The 22,633-nt window shown below is 36.1% G+C and overlaps 1 protein-coding gene across 2 annotated transcripts in view; it reads left to right on the top strand.

The window, feature by feature from the left end:
* The first annotated feature begins 4,049 nt into the window (after positions 1-4,049).
* The window catches only part of TINAG (tubulointerstitial nephritis antigen), a 79,528-nt gene continuing 60,944 nt past the window's right edge, over positions 4,050-22,633 (top strand). The window contains exons 1-3 of one of the 2 annotated variants that reach the window (XM_012780779.2): positions 4,050-4,514; positions 17,168-17,231; positions 17,917-18,006. In XM_012780779.2, the coding sequence (XP_012636233.2) occupies positions 4,160-4,514; positions 17,168-17,231; positions 17,917-18,006 (509 nt within the window). In that variant the 5' untranslated portion in view covers positions 4,050-4,159. The remainder of the gene's footprint in view (positions 4,515-17,167; positions 17,232-17,916; positions 18,007-22,633) is intronic. The other variant, XM_020287136.2, reaches the window with a different exon arrangement.

The following is a 22,633-nucleotide window of genomic DNA, read 5'->3' as shown; positions in this document are numbered from 1 at the left end:
TCTGTCTCTGTTTGTGAAAATGACATTCGTCAAAAGAAAAGACACCCAAATGGCCAACAGATATATGAAAGAATGTTCAACATTACTAATCATCAAGGAAATTCAAATTAAAAATATAATATACTATCACCTCACTATTGTTAGAATGGCTATTATCAAAAGGACAAAAGATAAGTGCTGGGGAGATCTGGAGAAAATGGAACTTTACACTGTTGGTGGGAATGTACAGCCATTATAAAAATTAGTGTGGAGGGTCCTCAAAAAGTTAAAGACAGAACTACCATATGATTCAGCAATCCTAATGCTTTATATATATCCAAAGGATATGAAATCAGTATGTTGAAGAGATGTCTGCACTCACATGTTTATTGTAGCATTATTCATAAAAGGCAAGATATGGAATAAATCTAAGAGCCTGTTGATGGATGAGTGGATTAAAAAATATGTTTTTTACACACTGTAGCCTTGAAAAAGAGGAAAATCCTGTCATTTGCAACAACACGGATGAACCTGGAGGACATTATGTTAAATGAGATAAGCCAGGCAGAGAAAGACAAATACTTCATGACCTCATAAGTAGAATCTAAAATAACTGAACTATAGAAGGAGAAAGTAGAATGGTGGTTATCAGGATCTGGGGAATGGGGGTATTAGAGAGATGTTTGTCATAGGATGAAAAATTTCAGTTTGACAGGAAGAATAAGTTCAACAGATCTATTGTACGTTATGGAGACTATAATTAATAACAACATATCATATCCATTGGTTTTGCATCCATGGATTCAACCTTGGATTGAAAATATTTGGAAAAAAACCCAATAAAAATAACAATACAGCAATAATACAAATAAAAACAATACAGCATAACAACTATTTATGTAATATTTATGTTGGGTATTATAAATAATCTAGAAATCATTTAAAGTATACAAGAGGATGTGTGGTAGGTTATTATGCAAACATCGTACCATTTTATATGAGAGACTTGAACATCCACAGATTTGGGTATCTGCAGTGGGTCCTAGAACCAATTCTCCATGGATACCAAGGGACAACTGTATCACGTACTTGAAAGCAATTTCATAATGTATACATACTTCAAAACACCAAGTTGTATGGCATAAATTATACAATATTTAATTGTCTATTAAAAATAAATAAAATAAAGTCTGCTCCTGGGCTGGGGGAGGGTGCTAATTCTTCAACACTTCTCTGGCTTATTATGCTGTGGGTAGAGAGGTGGGAAAAAGTCAGCTCTGGTCAGTAAATACTTCACATAGTTTGAGTTCCAGCCATTTGTATCACAATAGTAAGGATGGTGGGAATATGGGTGTGGGGGGACAGTCTCTGCTGAAATCCTACTAATGAACTGAAGGAAATGGATGAGAGAGAGAGGCCAAAGATTTATAGGAATTAAGAAGTAAGGAAAATAAGAAAATCATAAATGAAAGAATTATCTGAGAACAGGATGAGACCTTATCTTATGAGTCTGGAAGGAATTTGAAAAGATGGCTGCAAATGTAGATATTTTTATGACTTTAATGACAGGAGAGTGCGAGATTAACATTTGCTATCTTTGTTTTCTTGGCAACCTCTGGGAGAAGTTCATTTCTAGAAAGCAAGGAAGTGAGTTAGAAAAGCAAAGAGATTTGTAATAGTCACTAAGGGAAAGCAAAGACAAAGAAATATGAGCAACATTTAAGAGATCACCTAAGACAAAAAATCCAAAATTCGTGGCAGCACCAATCGTATGGCGTAGTACATCATTTCCAGTTAGTACTCAGGTAGAGAAGGTACAAGGTTAAAAACGAAAGTTGTAGGATTGATTCATTTATTGAATAAATATCTATTGAGAGCCTATTATGCTTTATCTCCAGCTCATGCACTGTTCTAGGAGCTGGAGATAAAAAAATGAACAGAATAGAAAAAATTCTCTGATCTTATAGAGCTTACATTCTGGAGGAGAAATGCAGAAAATACACAAGGCCAATGAATAAAATTATAGTATTAGTGATAAGTACAAAGAATGAAAATAAGGAGTTCTAGGACAGAAGAAGAGTTTTCATTTCAGATAGGGACTGTATGAAAGACCTCTCTGAGAAGATGTCATTTGGAAGAAAAGACAAGAAAGAGATGAAGCCATGTGGGATACTTGGGAAAGGATGTCCCAGGCAGATGGGACAGTAAGTGTGAAGGTCGTTAAGACGTGTCTGAGGAATGGCAAGAAACCTTGTGTGATGACCAGACCAATGTAAGCATGGGGTAAAATGGTATAAGTTAAGTTCAGAGAGATAGCCAGATTGGGGGTCCTTGGACAGGGTCTTATAGCCTATGGCTTTTATGTTGACTCAGGGTTGGAAGTTTGAGGTAAGATAAGGTATGAGAACTGGGCAGAGGAAAGGGTTGAAAAAGTGAAAACATATTTCAAATGATCCTTGATTGAGCAGGGAAGGAAGTGAGTCCAGAACTGAGCAGATAAATTAGGGACAGTATGAAGAATGGGACAAGAATCAGGAGAGAATGAAAGCATAGAAGACATATTGTATATTCTTAAAGTATACAACTTGGTGTTTTGATATACATATACATTGTGAAATAATCACCACAATCAAGCTCATGAACATATAGATCACCTCACATAGTTTCCATTTTCTCTTCTGTATCCCTCTATTACGTTATCTCTTTATGTCTTCCTTTCTTTCTTTCCTTTTCAGTGAGCACTCTTAAAATCTACCCTCTCTGAATGCTGCAAAAGATGCATGTGTGACAAGGATGGACACAGGTCCATGGGAATTGGATGCTAGGAGGTCATTGGCATAAGCAGGTGGGAATGTAGACAGTACTTTGCAGAAGTTTAGGGACTCATTAGATAGCATAGAAGTGGGACTGGTAGGTGTTGGATTGAAGAGACAAGGGAATTATGAATAGTGACACAAAGATGACATAGAATTTAAAAAAGAGAGAGAGACTAACACTGGTTTGCAGCTCAAGAGGAAGATGCCAGAAGAAAGCGACACGATGAAGATATAAATGTGTGAGTTGAATAGAATATGAAGCAAGGTCAGCGAACCTTGCAAGCTGAAGGGTCAGAATGATGAGATAGCCTTGGAGACGAAGACCCTCATTTTATAAAAAAATAACTGAGGATCAGAGAAGTAAATGGTGACCTCGAGGTCACAGAGGCAATTAAACAGTAGCTTAGGGACCAGAGTCCAGGTTTTCTGAGTGCCAAGATAAGTCTTTTCCACTAGCCCACTAAGCCACTCTTGCTGAATCATCGTCTGCTGGCTACTTATCCTTAATCCAAAGGGAGTTATTGCAGTTAATGAATAAACACAGTATAGCAAAGCCCACTGTAAATGCACAGCTCCACTGAAACTCTAAAGACATCTTGACCTTTGAGATTCCTTCACAACTCCCTCCCCCCACCGCTCTTGTTAGCTGCCTTCCCAATGAAAGTTTCCACATTGATGCTAAGTAGGGACTAAGGTGGAGGAAACTAAGGTCACCCTCAGGGAATTTCCAGCTGAATTAGGCTCCACTAAACCTTAAAATCAAGATGCTTCTGGTAGGTAAATGGAGCACAGATGGGAAATCAAGCCCGTGTGTGACCAGGCATGATTTAGAGCAACTGTTATTGATATGACAGATCCTAGGAGGCAGACTTATGAGAGCCTGGATTTTAGTTGCAGTGGAAATAGGTGAAATGAATAATTGCATTTCTGACTTTGAAATTTCCTGCACCTTGCCAGTAGTTATTACAGCCATAATTTGGGCCATGTATATTCCAGGGAGGTTTTTGATTTAAGAATCTAGATTTTTTTTTTTTTAAGGGACAAGCAATATTCAACGATTCTCTGTGTATAAGATTTTATGCAGATATTTTGATGATGCAAGGTTTTTGCTTTATATGAAATATTATTCATTTTTAACTCTGGAGAAATAATGATAATCTATTTCTAACACTTATCTTGGGCAGACATTGAAATTCTTGATTAATGTTTAACTAGAAGACATATACTCAGTTCAAGTAAAAGATCAGTTTCAGAGTTCAGACTGAGGTGTTTTGATGATTAGAATTCAAGCTCCAAGGAGAAGGGCCCAAGGCCACGGGTATTGGATATAACAGAAGGTGGGAGCTGTACCTGACATCCAGAGAATGTGGACCGGATATAAGATCTTGATCTTATCTTACTTTACTACAGAAATTTGGATGGAGAAGCAGTATTTCTCCCAAAGAGAAGTTGACCTAGGAGCTTATTTCACTAGGAATCACACCATTTTGGAAGGTACTCGATTCAAAAGAGCCATTTACCAAGGGCAATACTGTAGAAATTTTGGTTGTTGTGAAGACAGAGATGATGGCTGTGTCACTCAGTTCTATGAGGCGAATGCATTGTGTTACTGTGATAAATTCTGTGAAAGGGAAAATTCTGATTGCTGTCCTGATTACAAATCCTTTTGCCATGAAGAGAAAGAATGGCCTGCTCTCACACAGCGTTGGTACCCAGAAGGTAGGCTTTGGGAATGTGTTTAAGCGTCATCCTACTTCATAACAACAAAATCTGACAAACTTTCTCTTTTTCTTCCTTCTTTTTTTCCCCCTTCTTTCAATGAAATGAAAATGATTATTATGATTGCTAAGATAATTTTTTTTTTTTTGCATTGCTGAAGTGCTTTAGTTTGGATGCAGGGTGCCTGTGTCATACCAGTGCCTTCAGGAAAGTTCTGATCTGACAGCCTAAGTACTGGCCTAGATTCTGCTTTGAACGCTCATTTAGCTTATATAAGAATTATTTAAAACTCAACTCTTCTTTTCCTTCCTTCCTCCCTTCCTTCCTTCCTTCCTTCCTTCCTTCCTTCCTTCCTTCCTTCCTTCCTTCCTTCCTTCCTTCCTTCCTTCCTTCCTTCCTTCCAGATGTAATGATATCAGGACTCTTAAGCCTTTTTGAGTGTAACCTCTTAGAGACTCTCATGAAAGTTCCAAGCCTGATTACCTAAAAATTTACTTACTATTTTGTGGGCTTAATGGAGCCCCTAGCATTAGAATATGTGGTGTATTAATGCCATTAAAACCAGTACAAAAATAAAATAAACTTGGTTATCATTCCTGCCTAAGTAATACCAAATAGATTCTTCACATCTATTTTTGTTTTGTTTTGCCAGTCTGGGACTTTTAAAATAATCAAGAAGAAAGGAGGGTTTCATATAGAGAAGTTGAATATAACATGAGAATGGTGGTATTTATAATATTGGTCTAATTATAGGAGGATGGCTATTGGCTTTGAATAATTGATATAATCAGGCTCTGGAACAAAAACAACAAAACAAAACCCTACAATTACACTTAGATGAGGCTTTATTTTTCTGTCTCCCATTTTATCAAATCTCCTCAGCAGAAATTCAGGGCTAATCAGGGTTCTGTCACATGACTATGAATGGGTGATAAGGACTAGAAATTATAGTTAGAAGACAACTTAGGATAAACTAGGGACTTAGAATCTTTATTTCAAAATTCATATCTCATTCAAAAATCCAGATGCCATTGCCCTCATTCTCAATAATGTCATCTTAATGTTTGTATAATTAAGGAAATGTTTCTTTAAAACACATATGCAATATTTAAAATTTCCCATGAAATTGCCATTTATTGTAGGCCTTTTCATTTTACCAATAAATAGCTTAGCAAATATTTATTTAATCCTATAAAGTGGAAGATACTATAGCAGCAATGGAAGATCTAGTCATTCATCAAAAATTATACCTTGAGTATCTCTGCTGTGCCAGGCATCGTGCTTGGTGCTGGGGCAACAACAGAGAAGAGAAAAAATAGACAAGGTCTTATTTCCATGAAAAAAATCACAGTTAAGTTGTGGGAGAGGGGTGGAAGATATTTAACAAATTTGCTGTACAATTGCAAATGGTGATAAATTCTCTGGTGGAAACATGGAGGGTACTGTGAGAAAGTGTAACAGAATATGACATTAATATGTAAAATACTATAATATTAGGCAGGGTGGGAGGGTCAGTCAGGGAAGACATTTAAGCTGAGTCTTGAGGAATGAGGAGGAATGAGTTGACAGAAGAGTGTGGCAGACCTGAGTGAGGAGGTTGTGGAATGGCCCAGGACCTGGAAGAAGAAGCCAGGACCACTCAATATGGTGGAACTCAGGACATTAGAACTGGAAGAAGCCACTGCTTCTGGAGGGCTAGGGAGAATGTGAGATAAGCTTTTTAAATTTTATTTCAGCATATTATGGGGGTACAAATGTTTAGGTTACGTGTGCTGTCTTTCCTCCCCTTCCCCCCTCCCCCACCTGGAGTCAGGGCTTCAAGCATGTCCATTCCCCAAATGGTGCACATCACACTTATTATGTATGTATATACCTATCCCCTCCTCCCCGCTCCCACCTGCCCGACGCCCGATAAATGTTATTCCTATATGTCCACTTAGGTGGTGATCAGTTAAGACACCCGCACTCAAATGTTTATAGCAGCACAATTCACAATTGCAAAGATGTGGAAACAACCGAAGTGCCCATCAATACATGAGTGGATTAATAAAATGTGGTATATGTATACCATGGAGTACTATTCAGCTATAAGAAATAATGGTGATATAGCACCTCTTGTATTTTTCTGGCTAGAGCTGGAACCCATTCCACTAAGTGAAGTATCGCAAGAATGGAAAAATAAGTACCACATGTACTCACCAGCAAACTGGTATTAACTGATCAACACCTAAGTGAGATAAGCTTTGAGAGGTGGGTAGAGGTCATTTTATGTCACACCTCACCGGCCATGTTAGGGACTTTGGGAGTTGATTTAGTTGTGAGGACTCACTGAAAGATATTAAGGAGGATTAGGGTTGGCTTCTTATATGTGTGGCTAGTGCAGTCACAAAGGACTCCATGCTCAGAAGAGTCCCATGCTTGGTTTAATGCTCTGATGTTGCCATGTTGAAATTCTTAATGATTTTTGAAAAACAGCCCCACATTTTAATTTTCCACTTGATCCCACAAATCACATGTCTGGTGCTGGGGTAGAGAAGTTAGATTTTTATTTTTTAAAGATCAGGCCTGCACTGGTCTATTGCACACTTTGGGCAGTATTGGAGGATGAGAAGAGAGAGCTGCTTGGACTAGTTTTGTAGCAGTGTAGACTACTGCTACATGGGGCACAAGTAGAAACTTCCTAAGCCATGGTCTTGCTCTTGAGGACTTTCTAGAAGAGAAAGAGACATAGGAGATAATTTTGGTAACATGAGGCAATAGCTGTGGTAGACATATACTCAATATGGTGGAACTCAGGACATTAGAACTGAGTCACAAAAGATGAATGGTGTGATTTAGGGGAGGAGATTAGGGGGAATAGGTTTGAGTAGCTGAGAATGTAGTAGGTACAAAATGAGTTTATAAGAAACTGCATGGTTTGGCATCAGTAATTAGGTAGGTGGGGAAAAATGTAAAGAAGGATTAGATCAAGGAGAGTCTTGAATGTCAATCTCAGAGGCTTATATGTTAGAGGTCTCAAACAGGCATCCTATCAGTCTGAATATATGGTTTGTTTGACCCATATAGACAGCATCTTTTAAAATATTAAATATTAGATTTTTTTTCTCACCATCTCTGGGCAGAGAAGGTTGGGTGAATTAAAGTCTATTCAAGGTACACTATTATTACTGGTCCATAAAGGCTTCTGTTTTATTTATGGATTTCGTTCCCTTCCTCCTTCCCTCTTCCCTCCCTTACTTCCTTTTTTCCTTCTTTCTTTCATCCTTCCTTCCTGCCTCTCTCTCTTCTTTCTTCCTTCTCTTCTATTTTTTCTTCCTTTCTTTCTTTTGATGTCTATGACCCTTCCCCCATCTTTCTCCATAGCTAATCTGCCCTTGTTTTATTTTTATGTACCCCTTTGAAGCATGTGGTCTTGTTTTTTGTGTTTGAGTTATTAATTTATATAGACCATATTATGCTAGAGACCTCATTCTGTTTCTTGCTTTTTCAGGCAGCATCATGTTTTAAGTATCTATTATGTCTCCAAAAGTATGCCTAGTCTGTGGCTTTTGACTGATGCTCAGTCCTCTGTGTTGTTCCCACATCTCATTTACCTACCTGTTCCCTCCATGGTGGGTGGGTACCTAGGTTGCCTTCAGAACTCTGCTGGTATGAAGGAGTCCATGATGGACAGCCTCATGAATGTCCTTTTATAGACCTATGTATGATACAGATGAGACTGGGATTGCTGGTTCCAGGGTATGCATTCATTCTATTTAAGTCCTTCCAGATGGCTCTCAGGAACTCCATCAGTTTATAATCCCTCTGGCACTGTTTAAAAACCCATTTGCCCCACATCTCTAACACTTGGTATTATACAGCTTTGTTACTTTTACTTATATGGTCAGTAAAATATGATTTCTCATTGTCATTTTCATTTCATGATTACTAATGGGTTAGAGCTTCTTCTCATACACTGCTTAAGTATTTGGCTTTCTTTTTCCTGTGACTTACTTTTTTTCTACCGACAGCCTTTTAAGGTCTTAACATCTGGTCCAGTAAGTCAACTTATTTGCCCTCCTTTTACAAGGTTGACCGATTACATGTAGACATTTAATCTTCCATAAACAGATTTTGAATAAATTTATCTAAGTCCTCAAAAACTCCAGCTACAATTTTGATTATAATTGTGTAAACTTTATAGATTTATTTGAAGATAATTGAACTCTGTAATATGAAGACATCTCATCCAAGAATATAGTATGTCTCTCCACTTTGATTTTTGAAAATGTCCTTAAATAGAGTTAACATTTTTCTCCATAGTGGCATTATATGTTTATTCCTGAATACTTTAAGATTTATTTTGAATTGCATATTATTTAAAAACATCATATTATAGTTGGTTATTATTTTTGTGGATAAATGCAATTTATTCATGAAAGTTCATATACTATCTGGCAACTTTTCTCAAACCTCTTATTAGAAATGAAAATGCATTTCTTACTTACTTTACTTTTGTCTCTTTTTTTTTGAGACAGAGTCTCACTTTGTTGCCCAGGCTAGAGTGAGTGCCGTGGCATCAGCCTAGCTCACAGCAACTTCAATCTCCTGGGCTCAAGCAATCCTTCTGCCTCAGCCTCCCAAGTAGCTGGGACTACAGGCATGTGCCACCATGCCCAGCTAATTTTTTGTGTATATATATATATATTAGTTGGTCAATTAATTTCTTTCTATTTATAGTAGAGATGGGGTCTCGCTCTTGCTCAGGCTGGTTTTGAACTCCTGACCTTGAGCAATTCACCCGCCTCGGCCTCCCAGAGTGCTAGGATTACAGGCAGGGGTGAGCCACCGCACCTGGCTGAAAATGCATTTCTTTATCATGGTAAAGATTTCCATACCAAAACCCCAAAGTAAACATATATAATGGAGAAATTGTAAATGTATTTCCTTTAAGACTAGTAACAAAACATGGATGTCTATTATATTTGCTACTACTTAACAAGAAGGTCCTTGTTAATGCTTTAAGAGAAAAAATTGAAATGAAACATGCTGAAGAAGAGAGATAAAAACCTTTATTATTTCCAGACAATATGATGATCTACATAGAGAAAATAAGACCAATAGGAAATAGCATTAATAAGAATTAGAAACATTTACAAGTCCAGACTTTCAGCTACTTTTGAAAAGTTGCAAGGTCTGGCAATTCAGGGTCCATGGGTCTTACATGGCAACCATCAGCTGGAAATAAGTTGTGGATGTCACCTTTTGGTAATACATGTATTTTCCATTTTGCCACAAACCCCACCCCTTGCTATTTTCTGTCTGACCCACTTTACTCATTTTCTGCAAGAGGTCAATGTTTCTGTCAGTGGAGTTCCTCATTGTTGTTCAATATACAATTTGCACAATTGTATGGGGAAATCCTAAGGCCACTTACTGTTGTATTTATTTTGGGTTTGAAAGAAGATGATTTCTTTCAAAATGTAAGCAAATCGAAGATGTATTTTCGATTGAACAGCTCTATTTTTGTCATGTCAGTATGATTGTTAAAAAATTGGTGAAGGTAAATAACATGAAAATAATATATATTAGTGACATGATGATAATATATAAGGCATGGCATCATAAAAAGCCCTATGCCCAGGATTAGTTAGGCAGCATAATTTTGTTTTAAGTGTAGTTTCTAATAGTGACAAGATTGGGCCCTGTAGCCAAGGGAAATTCCTTGCACATTATAGATACTTAATTAGTAGACCTCTCTGAGTATCATGCTTTTTACTGGCTTACTGAACCCACTATTCCTCCCTCTGACAAGCTAAGATTTATCAGTTCTTACTGTGGATCCAACTATTCTAAGCACTTTTGGGGTATTAACTTATTTATTCTTTCATTTCACCTTGTTTAATAGGAGGATTACTTTATATCAATTATATAGAAAGCTTCTTGAGAGTAAGTATGAGTAAGTTTATTTATTGTGTAAAAATTACAGTGCCATGAAGAGGGAATTGCTTAGTAAATACTGGTTGAATTTGGATTGAATTGCTATCTAGAGAATTTTTATTTTTTCAAATTCTTTATTGGTTAAATTAAATATTAATTTTATTCCTACATTATCTAAAGAATTAAACTATTTTCCAAGGCATGATTTTTCCTACATCAAGTAGTTTTAAAAGGTATGTATAAAGTATTATTGTTCATCCATAGTTTCAATGAGCAATTCTTACATGAGTAATTGATAGTATTTAAAATTTATTAGACATTCATAATTGTGGTAAGCATTGAGAGTGGTAAGAAAAGAGTATTGTAAGTCCTAGACCCCCAGAAACTTATGATCTATGTGGGTAAGAAGACTTAAGTATGTGAAAAATTAGAAACCATTGCAAGTGAATAATATGCCACATGTGGATTCAGTGTGTACAATACTATTACCCTACAATCTCAACTGGAAAGTTGAGCACTTTACAATAGTTAATACCTAATATTTAATAAATACTCTGTACCAGATAAGATTGTATCAGATTGATGACAACTCTAGTTACCATACACATTTTTAACACAGAGTATATTTTGCCTGGATTCACTGTGTCATTAAAGACCAAGCTCCATCTAGCTATCTGCTCCACCATTGCTAGAATAGAGCCTTGTATTCAGGATCCAGTTGGGCTCCTCATGTCCAAAAATCATATTTGAGACCCACTCAATAAAACTGAGAAAGGAGGGTGCAGTTTCCACATTTGAAGGAGACATTCTAGAGCATAGAAGAGCACCTCTGCTCCCATCTCTTTGGACAAAACATAATTGCATGGCCATGCCAACCGTGGAGAGAGGCTGAGCACCAAAATTTGTTTTGTTTTGTTTTGCTTTGCGTAGTGGTGTGTTAGTGTTAATGTGCCTAGCTGCAAATGGGGTTCTGCTACCAAAAAATAGTAGGAAATGATATTAGGAACAATCAGCAGTCTCTGCCAGAAATTAAGAATGTGGAATACTCTAAAAACACAGTGACTGTCTAGATATCTGCATTTTGTTGAAAGTTATTTTATCAATTTAATATTAACTTGAGCCTTAGTATCATATTATAGGCTGTAGTGTTTTTAATGTGCTAAAATGAGCTTTTCTTATTTGAGAAATATAGTCCATTCAAAAAAGAAGTTGCCACTTCTTCAATATTTACTTTCGCGTGAGAACTAGAATTTTGTTAAGACTTTAATTTAGGGCCATATTTTAGGTAGAACTTGTGTTCCAGATATAGGTTTTACTCCATTCATTATAGAGGGTAGCAATTAATCATTTTATTTAGTAGCAAAAGTTCACATGAGACTATAATTGCTCTCACAAAGATAATTTTTTTCTTTTGTTTTATCTTGCTTTTGAAAGTAGCTGCTTGAAAAGAGTACTACACAACATTTTAAAATGTGGAAAATTAAAATAAAAAGACAATGGTATTTTATTTGTACTATTTTTCATGAATAAAGGAACTTTCCTTTGAGATACTATGCTTTTCATTTGCTGATCTATTAGATATTATTTTTCAATGATCTAGTTACATGGTATTGTCTAATTCTTTTTATCATGCCTGAACTAAGAACTATTTAAATCAATGACTTAAAACTGTGTACTTTATCTTAAGGATTAAAAAATATGTCCCTTCTGTATAAATTGGAAGTAGAGTATATTGGTAAATATCTTCCTTCTCTGATTTTCTTTTACCCATATCTGAAAGTAACATGCAGTAATTGGAGGACTTCAAATGTCAGATATGGAAAATCCCTGATGGTGTTTGAAACAGAGCCAGGGTGGAATTTCTAGACATAATCTTTTGGTGTAGCAGATATTAAGGAAAGAGTCTAGTACACCATCTGCTGTGAACAGACTTAAGTTAATTTGATTATGCACAATATGTTTGCATTGGTAAAAAAAAATGTATGTAAGCCACTGACATGTCTGAATTGGATGAGGGTTATTTACTCCTCCACAACCTCCTTTACCATATTATAATGAAGATAAATCAGAGTCCAAACTCTGCCACACATATTGACAGTTACAAAAATATGACACAAACTAATTCATACAACTTTTGTAGGCTTTATGAAGTCTCAACTTCCTGGCCTTTTAGGTGTTCCCACATCTACATTGCATGGAAAATTTATTGGAGGCACATATGGTAATATTTACAGAGGTAGAACTCTGTTCCCCTTACAGTGGGTATCAGGGAATGACAAATCTTCCTACCCAGATGGCTGGACAAAGGACAAAGATCAATCCTGGGGTACCAGGTCTAAGAGTACAGGTTTATAACCTTAGGAGATACATATAAACTGTGAAAGAGTGAGATGTGATTTTGAAATATTTTAGCTAAACATAAATTGAGCACTATTAATTTAATCAATGACAGCTGATTACCTAGCTCCAGTATGCTGATTAACGAGCCACTGGTTTTACCAATGAAAGCCCAATACTGACATTTATTATACTAATCCTCTCGTGTTGGTCCAAATACGGATAATGGAAGTACTTGTAGCAGGTGCCCTGAGGTCTGGCCTTTCAGAATGAATGCTACTGACCACCCCTGGGGTGTGGATTCCTGATTAGAGCAAGCAGCTGCCTTTCCTGCAGAGAAGTTCAGACCAGCACAGACTTTTATAACACACTGCGATGAAGTATTTTACAATAAGTTACAGATATATTATCATCTTTTCTCAATAACTAAGACCAACAATTTCATTCTCTAAGTATATGATTTCCTTAATTTTGCATTAAAGACTGTTAAAGTTGCAAAACTCCCTTAATTTCAACAGTCATTAATTTTTGTTTTATTTATTTATTTTTGGTTAAGATGCTATGTATATAGCCAATTTACTCACTTACTCTGAGGTTCTTCAGACATACGTAACTGAGAAAATAAGCTACCAGACAGGAATCATCTCATCTCTCCACCATCACAGTTTTCAGCCTACCTCCATCTGGGTTGCAGCTAACATTGAATCTATTCCCCTTCTTGAGCTCTGGATCCCATCTTCTCTTGTCTTCTCAAGATCTTCACCCTTATAGTTCTCTCACTCTCTTTGTTTCTTTCTCTTAGCATCACTTTTTCCCTTCTCTTCTGATTAACCATCAATTCACAGAATGTGTTTTTGTCTCCCCCAACTTTAAAAAGAGGCCTTCTTTGATTTCATGCCCTAATTAGCTATACCATCCCATTTCCTTCTTCCCTTTAATGGCACAATATCTGAAAGAAAAATTTGGCTTCCTTCCTTCCAAGGAAGGAACTCTTTCTCATCAACCCATTCCTACAGGGTGTCACCCTTTGCTACTTCAGTGAAATCTCTCTTGGCAGGGGTACCGGTGACTCCCACATTCCCAAATGTAGTATTCAGATGTCTGCTTTTTCATTCTTGGTCTCCCGGCAGTACTGCCCCCAGCTGAACACCTCGCATGCATGAAATACCTTCCTGCCTAGCTTTCCATGACACCACCGCCTCCTGGATTCCCTGCTTCCTCACAGGACACTCCTTCTGAGTTTCCTCTTCTGAAAGTTGTCAGCTGGAGTATTTTGAGCTCAGTCCCGGATCACTTTCTCTTACCTATGTACACTGTTTCCACAAGACTTTTATTTAGTCTCTGGTTTTAAAAAAGTATATATGTATGCTGGTATCCCCCAAATTCATGCCCAGCCCTTGACCTAACTCTGGTCTTCCATAAGCTACTGTCTACTTGACATCTGCATTAGGATATCTAGCCTAGATTTACTCTAAATCTATGATATGTAAGGCAGAACTCTTGATTTCTTGACACAGCCTATTTCTTATTTCAGTGAATAGCTTTATTGCCCCTCTATTGCTCAAGCCAAAGTCTTAATGACACATCCTTGATTCCTTTGTTTCCTCATTTCCCAAAATCAATCCATAAGTGAATCTCATTTGTTTTACCCCCAAATTATATCCATCCACTTCTCTCTCTCCCCCCTGACTACTATTATGCTAATCCTTTATTTTTCTGGAAACCTCCATCCCAGCCAGCTCAACAGGAGTGACAAGGGCAGAGATTAGCACAGACACATTTGGGGTAAGGCCTTACAGGTCAGGTAACAAGTTTGATTTTATTCTAAATTTGATAGGAAACAACTTGAATATTTTTAAGTAGAAAGTGGCACAATGTATATTTTAAAAGATCTCTTCTAAATGCCATGCAGAGAATGAGGGACACATTGAAGTTGGAAAGGAGTTCAGCAAAGGAGAGAGCGAATGTGTCTCGGTATTTACAGAAGCTGATGCTTTGCTGTGTTAGCACTTTGACCAGGGGCAGATGTAACTGATGGCTTTTGCTCAAGAGACCAATTCTCAAGTGTGGTTAAAGTGAACATAGAGTCTCATAGTTCACTCTGACTTGATACTAGAAGTTAAACCATGTACCTTGGAATGCTTTCAGACTTGATATTAGGAAAGAATGACCGAGAAATGAAGTTTTTGTTAACATGAGATTTAGTGCTAATCATTTGGGGTGGGTCTAGTAATAATATTCTCTTGACTTAAAAAATATTGGCTGGACTCTGTGGAAAGCAATATGGAGATACCTTAAAGCGATACAAGTGAATCTACCATTTGATCCAGCAATCCCATTGCTGGGCATCTACCCAAATGATCCAGTGACACTCTACAAAAAAGACACCTGCACTCGAATGTTTATAGCAGCACAATTCATAATTGCAAGGCTGTGGAAACAGCCCAAGTGCCCATCAATCAAAGAATGGATTAATAAAATGTGGTATATGTACACCATGGAGTACTATTCAGCTCTAAGAAACAATGGTGATATAGCACACCTTATATTTTCCTGGTTAGAGCTGGAACCCATACTACTAAGTGAAGTATCCCAAGAATGGAAAAACAAGCACCAGATATATTCTCCAGCAAACTGGTATTAACTGAGTAGCACCTAAGTGGACACATAGGTGCTACAGTAATAGGGTATTGGGCAGGTGGGAGGGGGGAGGGGGGCGGGTATATACATACATAGTGAGTGAGATGTGCACCATCTGGGGGATGGTCATGATGGAGACTCAGACTTTTGGGGGGAGGGGGGGAAATGGGCATTTATTGAAACCTTAAAATCTGTACCCCCATAATATACCAAAATAAAAAAAATAATTAAAAAAAAAATATTGGCTGGAGTTAAAGAAGGGATAGTTTTTTTCCTTTAGGACCTTTGTGGTTTCTGCTCCCTTTATCCATGTAACTCGTATGTTGAATATTCACGATTCATGAGATATGATTAAAAAATCAGCTTTGTTTTTATTCTTCACTCTCCTTTTAAGAAGGATCAGGGAAATACTTCCCTTGCCTTTGAAGGAAAACTTGGATCATTGCATGAATTTTCTGTTACTCCTAGGTAGCAAAAACTTCTAGGGTTTCTTTAAGTTACAAACAGATTGTCAGTTCAGTTATTAAAAGTGCCTAGTTTTAGGTAGCTGTTATAACCCTAAATTTGATTTAAAGTTAAATCTCCCCCCCTCCTGGGTTTGCTGCATTAAGAAGCCTGAGGTCAGGAGACAGGTGATTTCCTTCTCTCATCACATGACTATGAACTGTCCAAAATCCATGGGGAAACAATGAATAGACGTAAACACGCAAAAACTAAATTCATTAAACAGACTGTTAAAATATGAAACATAGCACATGTAGGGGAGGAGCAGTTGTAAAATGTTTCCTATGAAACAATTTTTTGGAAAATCTAAGGATAGCTAATTTCATAACTGGCTTTTGTGACATTGTGGCTGGAAGTTAAACCAGTTCCCTTGGAATATTTTTTAACAGTGTATTTTCCCCTATGATTTTCTGAATAAAAAATTAGAATTCATCTTATTTAATTCAAGGTCATTGATGTGATATGTCAATTATATGTTCTGTCAAAAAAATTTCATGAGACAAAGTAAAGTCCCTTTTGCTAATTTAATGTTAATTTTAAATTTGACAGGTTATATTTTCAAAAGGATTTAATTCATAACTAGGCTACTATTTTCACCATATCTTATTGATGTCTTTCATATGCAAATTCACCATTCATCTCCTTTGAGTAGTTTATATAACCTGGTAAACTAGTTAACAACTAGTTTCAGTTAGTAGTTGAGAAACATTTGGATTTGGAGGATAAATGGCTACAATCTTATTTATTTCATGAATTTTTCTCCTGATCCAAATCCTGAAGAAAAAGAATAGAATTTATCTCTGTAAAGTAAATTCAATGACTTGACTTTGTATTTGGTCCAAAGCTATGAGCTATTTGTTCTAGTCGTATCTAATTAATTATAATCACTTATGAGACTTGATTAGTTTTTTAATGTGAAATGCCATAAATTGATTCAAATACTATTATATTGCTTATCTATTTAGAAACATTAATTATTTTTTGAATGATTAATTTCCTGGCAATCTGGTTTTAGTGCTTTACAAATCCTCTCTATTGGAACATAACATGCAGTTTAAAGATAAAAGCTCATGGAACAAACCCAGAATTCAATGTATGAACCTTGACATATACCAGATGTGCATTTCTATCAGATTGGCACCAAATATTTTTGTATATTTGAAAAATTAACCACAATTTTAGATTACTTGTTATATTAATGGATTTTATCACTCAATTTAGAATATTCCTTTGTTTATATGTTATGTCAACAGGTTGCTTCAGAGATGGTCATCATTATGATGAAGGATCAGTAATTAAAGAAAACTGCAACTCCTGGTAATGAGTTTAAGTAGCACTTTACCTGAATTCTACTGTCTGTATATGTTTTCTTCAAATAAAAACAATATTTGTGAAACAAAACATACATTTAAATACATATAGGCAGAATCATATGTCATAAAACAACACATATTTGTAAGTATTTATAAGTATATTTAATTTTAATGAATGTGAAAAATTTAATTATGAATATGTCTTTAATGCTTGAGTTTAATGTTCTTGATAATGAAACTTTATCACACAGCAGGCCTGCATTAAATATACCTCTTAATTACAAACAGTCTGATGTACTACAGGCAAATTATATATTTTTTTGAGCACAATAACTGGTATATAAAAACATGCTACTTTAAAAGGATTAATCTGCAGAAAGTTTCCAAATATAAGTATATTAATCTACTGTCCAAATTGTCTTGTGTTTTCAAACTTCAATGAATATGTGATCATATCATTTATTAATTGCCTGCAACAGAGGATAAGAGCATATTAAGGGGGTGGCTAATAAGAGCATATTGAGGGGTATGTTTTATGATGTATTTTTGCTGAGAATCAAATAGGCATATGGCTATCATTAATTTTAAAAATTATGTTTTATGCCTTCACAATGTGCAACTCTTATTACTAATTTTGAAATATAGTCCATAAAGGCCATACCACTTTTGTAATTGTTGTATCTTTGCAGCACATGCTCAGGACAGCAGTGGAAATGTTCCCAGCATGTATGCCTTGTTCATCCAGAATTAATTGAAAACATCAATAAAGGAGACTATGGGTGAGAGAAATCTTGCTCTGTATGCTTCTTGGCACACTCATTTTTCCTAGGTTTCAATGTATTGACTGTCTAAAAATGGTCATTATTTAAAAAGCAACAGTGGGAGAGATATGGGAAAGGAGATAGAAGACAAGTAAAATTAGAATGCAAAGGTAAACATTAAGTAGTTGAAAATTAAAATGCACAAATAAAAAAGAAATGTAGAACATAGTCATAAATCATCTAGGAAAGAGCAATGTCATGGTGTAGGTAAACAGAGTGGAGGCAGCTGTATTTTGGATAAGTATTTAGGCAAAATCAGGAAGTCAGCAAAATTGATTAATTCATGCTTAACCATCTTTCCCTCTGCTGCTGTCCCAACCATGCCACCCTGGGTAGAATCTGACATTAAAAGGAGAGTGTCTTAATGATCCCCTAAATAACAAGTCAATCTAGAAAACCTCACTGAAATGACTGATAGCTAGCCAATTTTATTCACGGTCAAGTCAAAAGACAGGTGGAGCCACTTTGCTTTGCTAGCAAACTAAAACTGGGGATGATTGATACTTACACATTGGAAATACCTGTGCTTGTCTAGGGATTAATAAATTAGCTGGCATCTCTGCTTACATAAAGGAATTAGGATGTAGACACCCAACACCAGCTTTCTTTGTAGAACTGAAAAAAAGATAAATAGACTGGCTGGTATCTGCCTCTGGATTTCTTCACTGCCGTTGATCAAATGTCTGTATACCCATGATAACATCTTCCATATTCTGCAAAAGACTTCACATGAGAAGATCTATTATCAAGCAACTAGAAAAATGAAATAATCTTGAGATGTAATTTTTAAAAATAGCAATACCATTTCCTTCCACAAACAGATGTTATGTTTCCCACCACAGTGGAGACACTGAATTTCAATGTATCCAAAATATTTTCTTGGAAGTCACAAAATACAGAAAGTCACATTTATTGACATTAATAGTCTTAAACCATTCTCAATTCCTCTGTGTGTATGTGTGTGTGTAACCAATATTTTAGGTGATAATTGAGGACATTTTAAGTATTTCTAGGAAAACCAATTATAATTTTTCTTGGCTAAATTATATTTAAATCACTCAAAGAACATGAGAGTATGTGTCATCTTGAGAAATTATCTGAATCAGGTTCCTAAAAGGATTCAACTGCTGCACCTAATTAACACACATTTCCAAGAAACCATAAGCACTGTTAACAGAATACACAAGAGACCACAGTCTAAAACAATATGGTACACTTTAGTGCAGAAGTTGTTGGGAAGGCTGCCTTCCTTAGCAAGAAGAACTTTCTTTTCATCACTTGTGTATTTCGAGCATATCCTAGGACTAGTTAGAGGCATGGGCTTTGCATTTTAGTAGCAAACACTAAAACATGACTGGACTTTAAAAGAGTAGATAGTGAAGTATAATTGTAGCACAAGGAGACATACACAGACGAAAAAATAAAGTTAAATAAAAGGAACAAACTATGAAGAAAAGAAATAAAACTAAAGCTATTTGCCAGGGGAAAAAAAAGGAGAAAATCCTTGAATTTAAAAGAAAGTTCTGATTTGGAGCTATTCTTTCTTCCTGGTGCCCAAATCGCTTTCATAGTATAATATATCATTCAATATTTATTAAGTGCTTTTAGAAATAGCCTACATACAAATATATAAACTTTACTTTAAAATATTTCCTTCCTGCATCTTGGCAGTATCTTAGATCCAAGTCTTTATTCATTCTACATCATGTACTTCAGTGCTTTTTTATTCTCTGTATAATTTTTCAGTGCAACCAATTGATATTAATAAAACATGTGTTCCGCTTGTGGTGTTGCTGAGGTTACAAATAAATAATTTGTGTCTTACAGGAAGTTACCATCTTTCTGAGGAGCCAATATGTCATACCTTTAAAAAAGGATTTCCAATGATAGGGCAGAATATAAGCGCCAAATTAGTGACACAAGTAATGATAAACAATTTAGTGGAATAAAGGAAGATACTTAACTGTTTCAGTTATCTGCTGCTGTGTAACAAAGCCATTCCAGAATTTAGCAGTTCAAAACCACAAGCTTCTCATTTGTTCACATCAGCAATGTGGAATGGACTCAGCTGAGGCTTTTTTGCTGGTCTCTTCTGGTGTTATGGGTGTGTTTCTAGACATCTAGGCAGGCATCCTCAAACTATGGCCCGCAGGCCACATGTGGGCTGCCTAGCACATTTATCCGGCCCTCTGGGTGTTTTTGCCACCGCTGCCTGTCCTGCTTAGCAGCCGACTCGTCCCGGGCCCACAGTGCGCACTCTCCAACAGTCTGAGGGACAGTGAACTGGCGTCCTGTTTAAAAAGTTTGAGGACTCCTGATCTAGAGCCTTAACTGGGGCTGAATTGTCTGGGCTAGCCTTATGCCCATGCTGGTGATTGGTGCTGGTGCATCTCCAGCAGGCTAGCCTTGGCTGCTTCTCATCATAATAGTTCTAATAGGGCATTAGTGGAAGCTGCACAAGTCCTCTTTGAGACTTACACTTGATAGATGCCTGGTACCAATTCTACTGCTTTCTATTGTGCAAAGCAAGTTGCTGGGTCAGTGCACATTCAAAGGATAGAGAAATAGACTTCTTGATGGAAAGTGCTGGAAATAATTTGTGGCCATTTTTAACCTAACACATCTCCACTTGAGTTATCTTATTAACTCAAAATCTAGTTTGTTGGATAAGTTTGCCTTGATTCCTCACTGGTTTCTGGAAATCAGCAACCCCTAAACTGAAGGGATGAACTTCTACCAATCCTTGGTTACAGGCATCTCCCTCCACTTGGCCAACCAAGCCAGAAAATTTGAAATTAGTTAGACTTTTTCCCTTCCTTTGCACTCTCAGTCATCAGGTCTTGCTAAGACTCACACTCAAAGTTTTCTCTCAGATATTTATTTCCTCCATTACTAGGCTATATTCTAGAATATTTTTCTATCTATCCTAGTTTGAAATGACCTTCCTCGTGTCTCTGTTTCCAGAGATCCTCAATGGTACTCCATCGTTTATGGAACTATCCTCCTTAGCATAAATAACTCCCTGGCCCAAATGCTTCTTTACTAACTCTTGTTTTACACCTTTTTTCAGCCCCTGTGTCCCTGTCCCCTCTCATAGTTTAAGCATTTAACTTACCTGCCATTCCCTAAAGTTGCCACCCAATTTCAAACACGTATGCTTTGCTCTAGGTGCCTTTGTTTCGAATAAATGCTGTCTTCTTTTCACCTCTGGCTGCCAAATTCATTCTCGTCTTTCCAGACTGAACACTAAATTCACTTTCTGTAAAAAATGTGCCAACTCCTCCAGGCAGAGCTATGTGTGAATCTTCTACTCTGATTATATTTTGACCTACTGCTAACAAATGACATGCAATGAAGTCCTTTCTATCTTTTTAGTCTTTGTTAGGGTATGAGCTTCTTGAGTGTAGAGAAATGTATTCATATTATATTTCCAGTGTTTATCAGAAAATAGAATATATTGAGGAAGTTCAATAAATGATAAATTGTATTAAAAGGAAAGTTCAAAGTCTAGGTCAAAGAGCACTGTATAGGGTAGTAGTGCTTTTCACACTTTTTTGAGCATAACTCACAGTAAAACATACATTTTACTTTGTTATCCAGTACATGCACATACACACACATGTAAGGGGTTGGGAGTGAGAAAGAGAAATAGTACTTACTTCACTATTGCAATAAACTCTGCTATTTTCTAACCTATCTTCTCTTTTATTTTTTTTTAAATGCTCATCCCTGCTTACTAAATTGAATGCTTAATTAAATGACCTATGCCTTTGACCTGTATTTGAAAACTACTAGTATAGGCCACCAAAAACGTACTTTACTGATATCACAATTTTGACCAAGACAAGTCCTGCTAGTCTCTTGAATTATGCTACAAGATCTAATATAGTCAGAGGTTTCCTTATTGAAATTCCTTGAGTAATAGAGATTACCCTTTAAATTGTAGCTGAAAGTTGCTAAATATTTTACAAAACAATCATATTAAAGAAAAGTGTTAACTTGCCAGGTAAATTATTGAAAATTGAATTGTACTTTCAATCATGCCTCAGAGCCTATCATATTATAAACAATTTTGGTGATAAACACAACACAGGATAAAGTTTAGGTTTGACTTAAGTACTGAAGATACATTGCCCTCAAGTTGTAGATAATTCAAAAAAGCAACAATTAAATTACTTTCCTTTCTCATTTTTCATTTACTATCATCACTTAAGGCATTTTTCTTGTCTTCAAATTTCAATATTAAATTTTGAAAACAAAGTTTCTTTTCTTATGTAAGAACAAAAAATATATCTCTAGAAAAATATGCACTTTTTATTACCTAATTTCACATCAGTTGACTTTATATTATTATTGATTATCGAGCATTTAACACAAATTAAATCATTTTATATAAGATAGACTTTTTTAATATCCAATTAATTAGCACCATTATAATTTTCTTAAAGTATAACTATTCTGTTCTCAATTTGTCATGTATGCTTCTTTTTACCTGATAAACTTCTTTTCAAATATAAATTTGACTCTATTTAATTTATAAGCACATTTAATTTATAAGTACATTTCTGTATAGTCAAGCATCTTT

This window comes from Microcebus murinus, chromosome 5, assembly GCF_040939455.1.
Source record: "Microcebus murinus isolate Inina chromosome 5, M.murinus_Inina_mat1.0, whole genome shotgun sequence".
NCBI classification, from domain to species: Eukaryota; Metazoa; Chordata; class Mammalia; order Primates; family Cheirogaleidae; genus Microcebus; species Microcebus murinus.
This window is presented reverse-complemented; position numbering and strand designations above follow the sequence as displayed.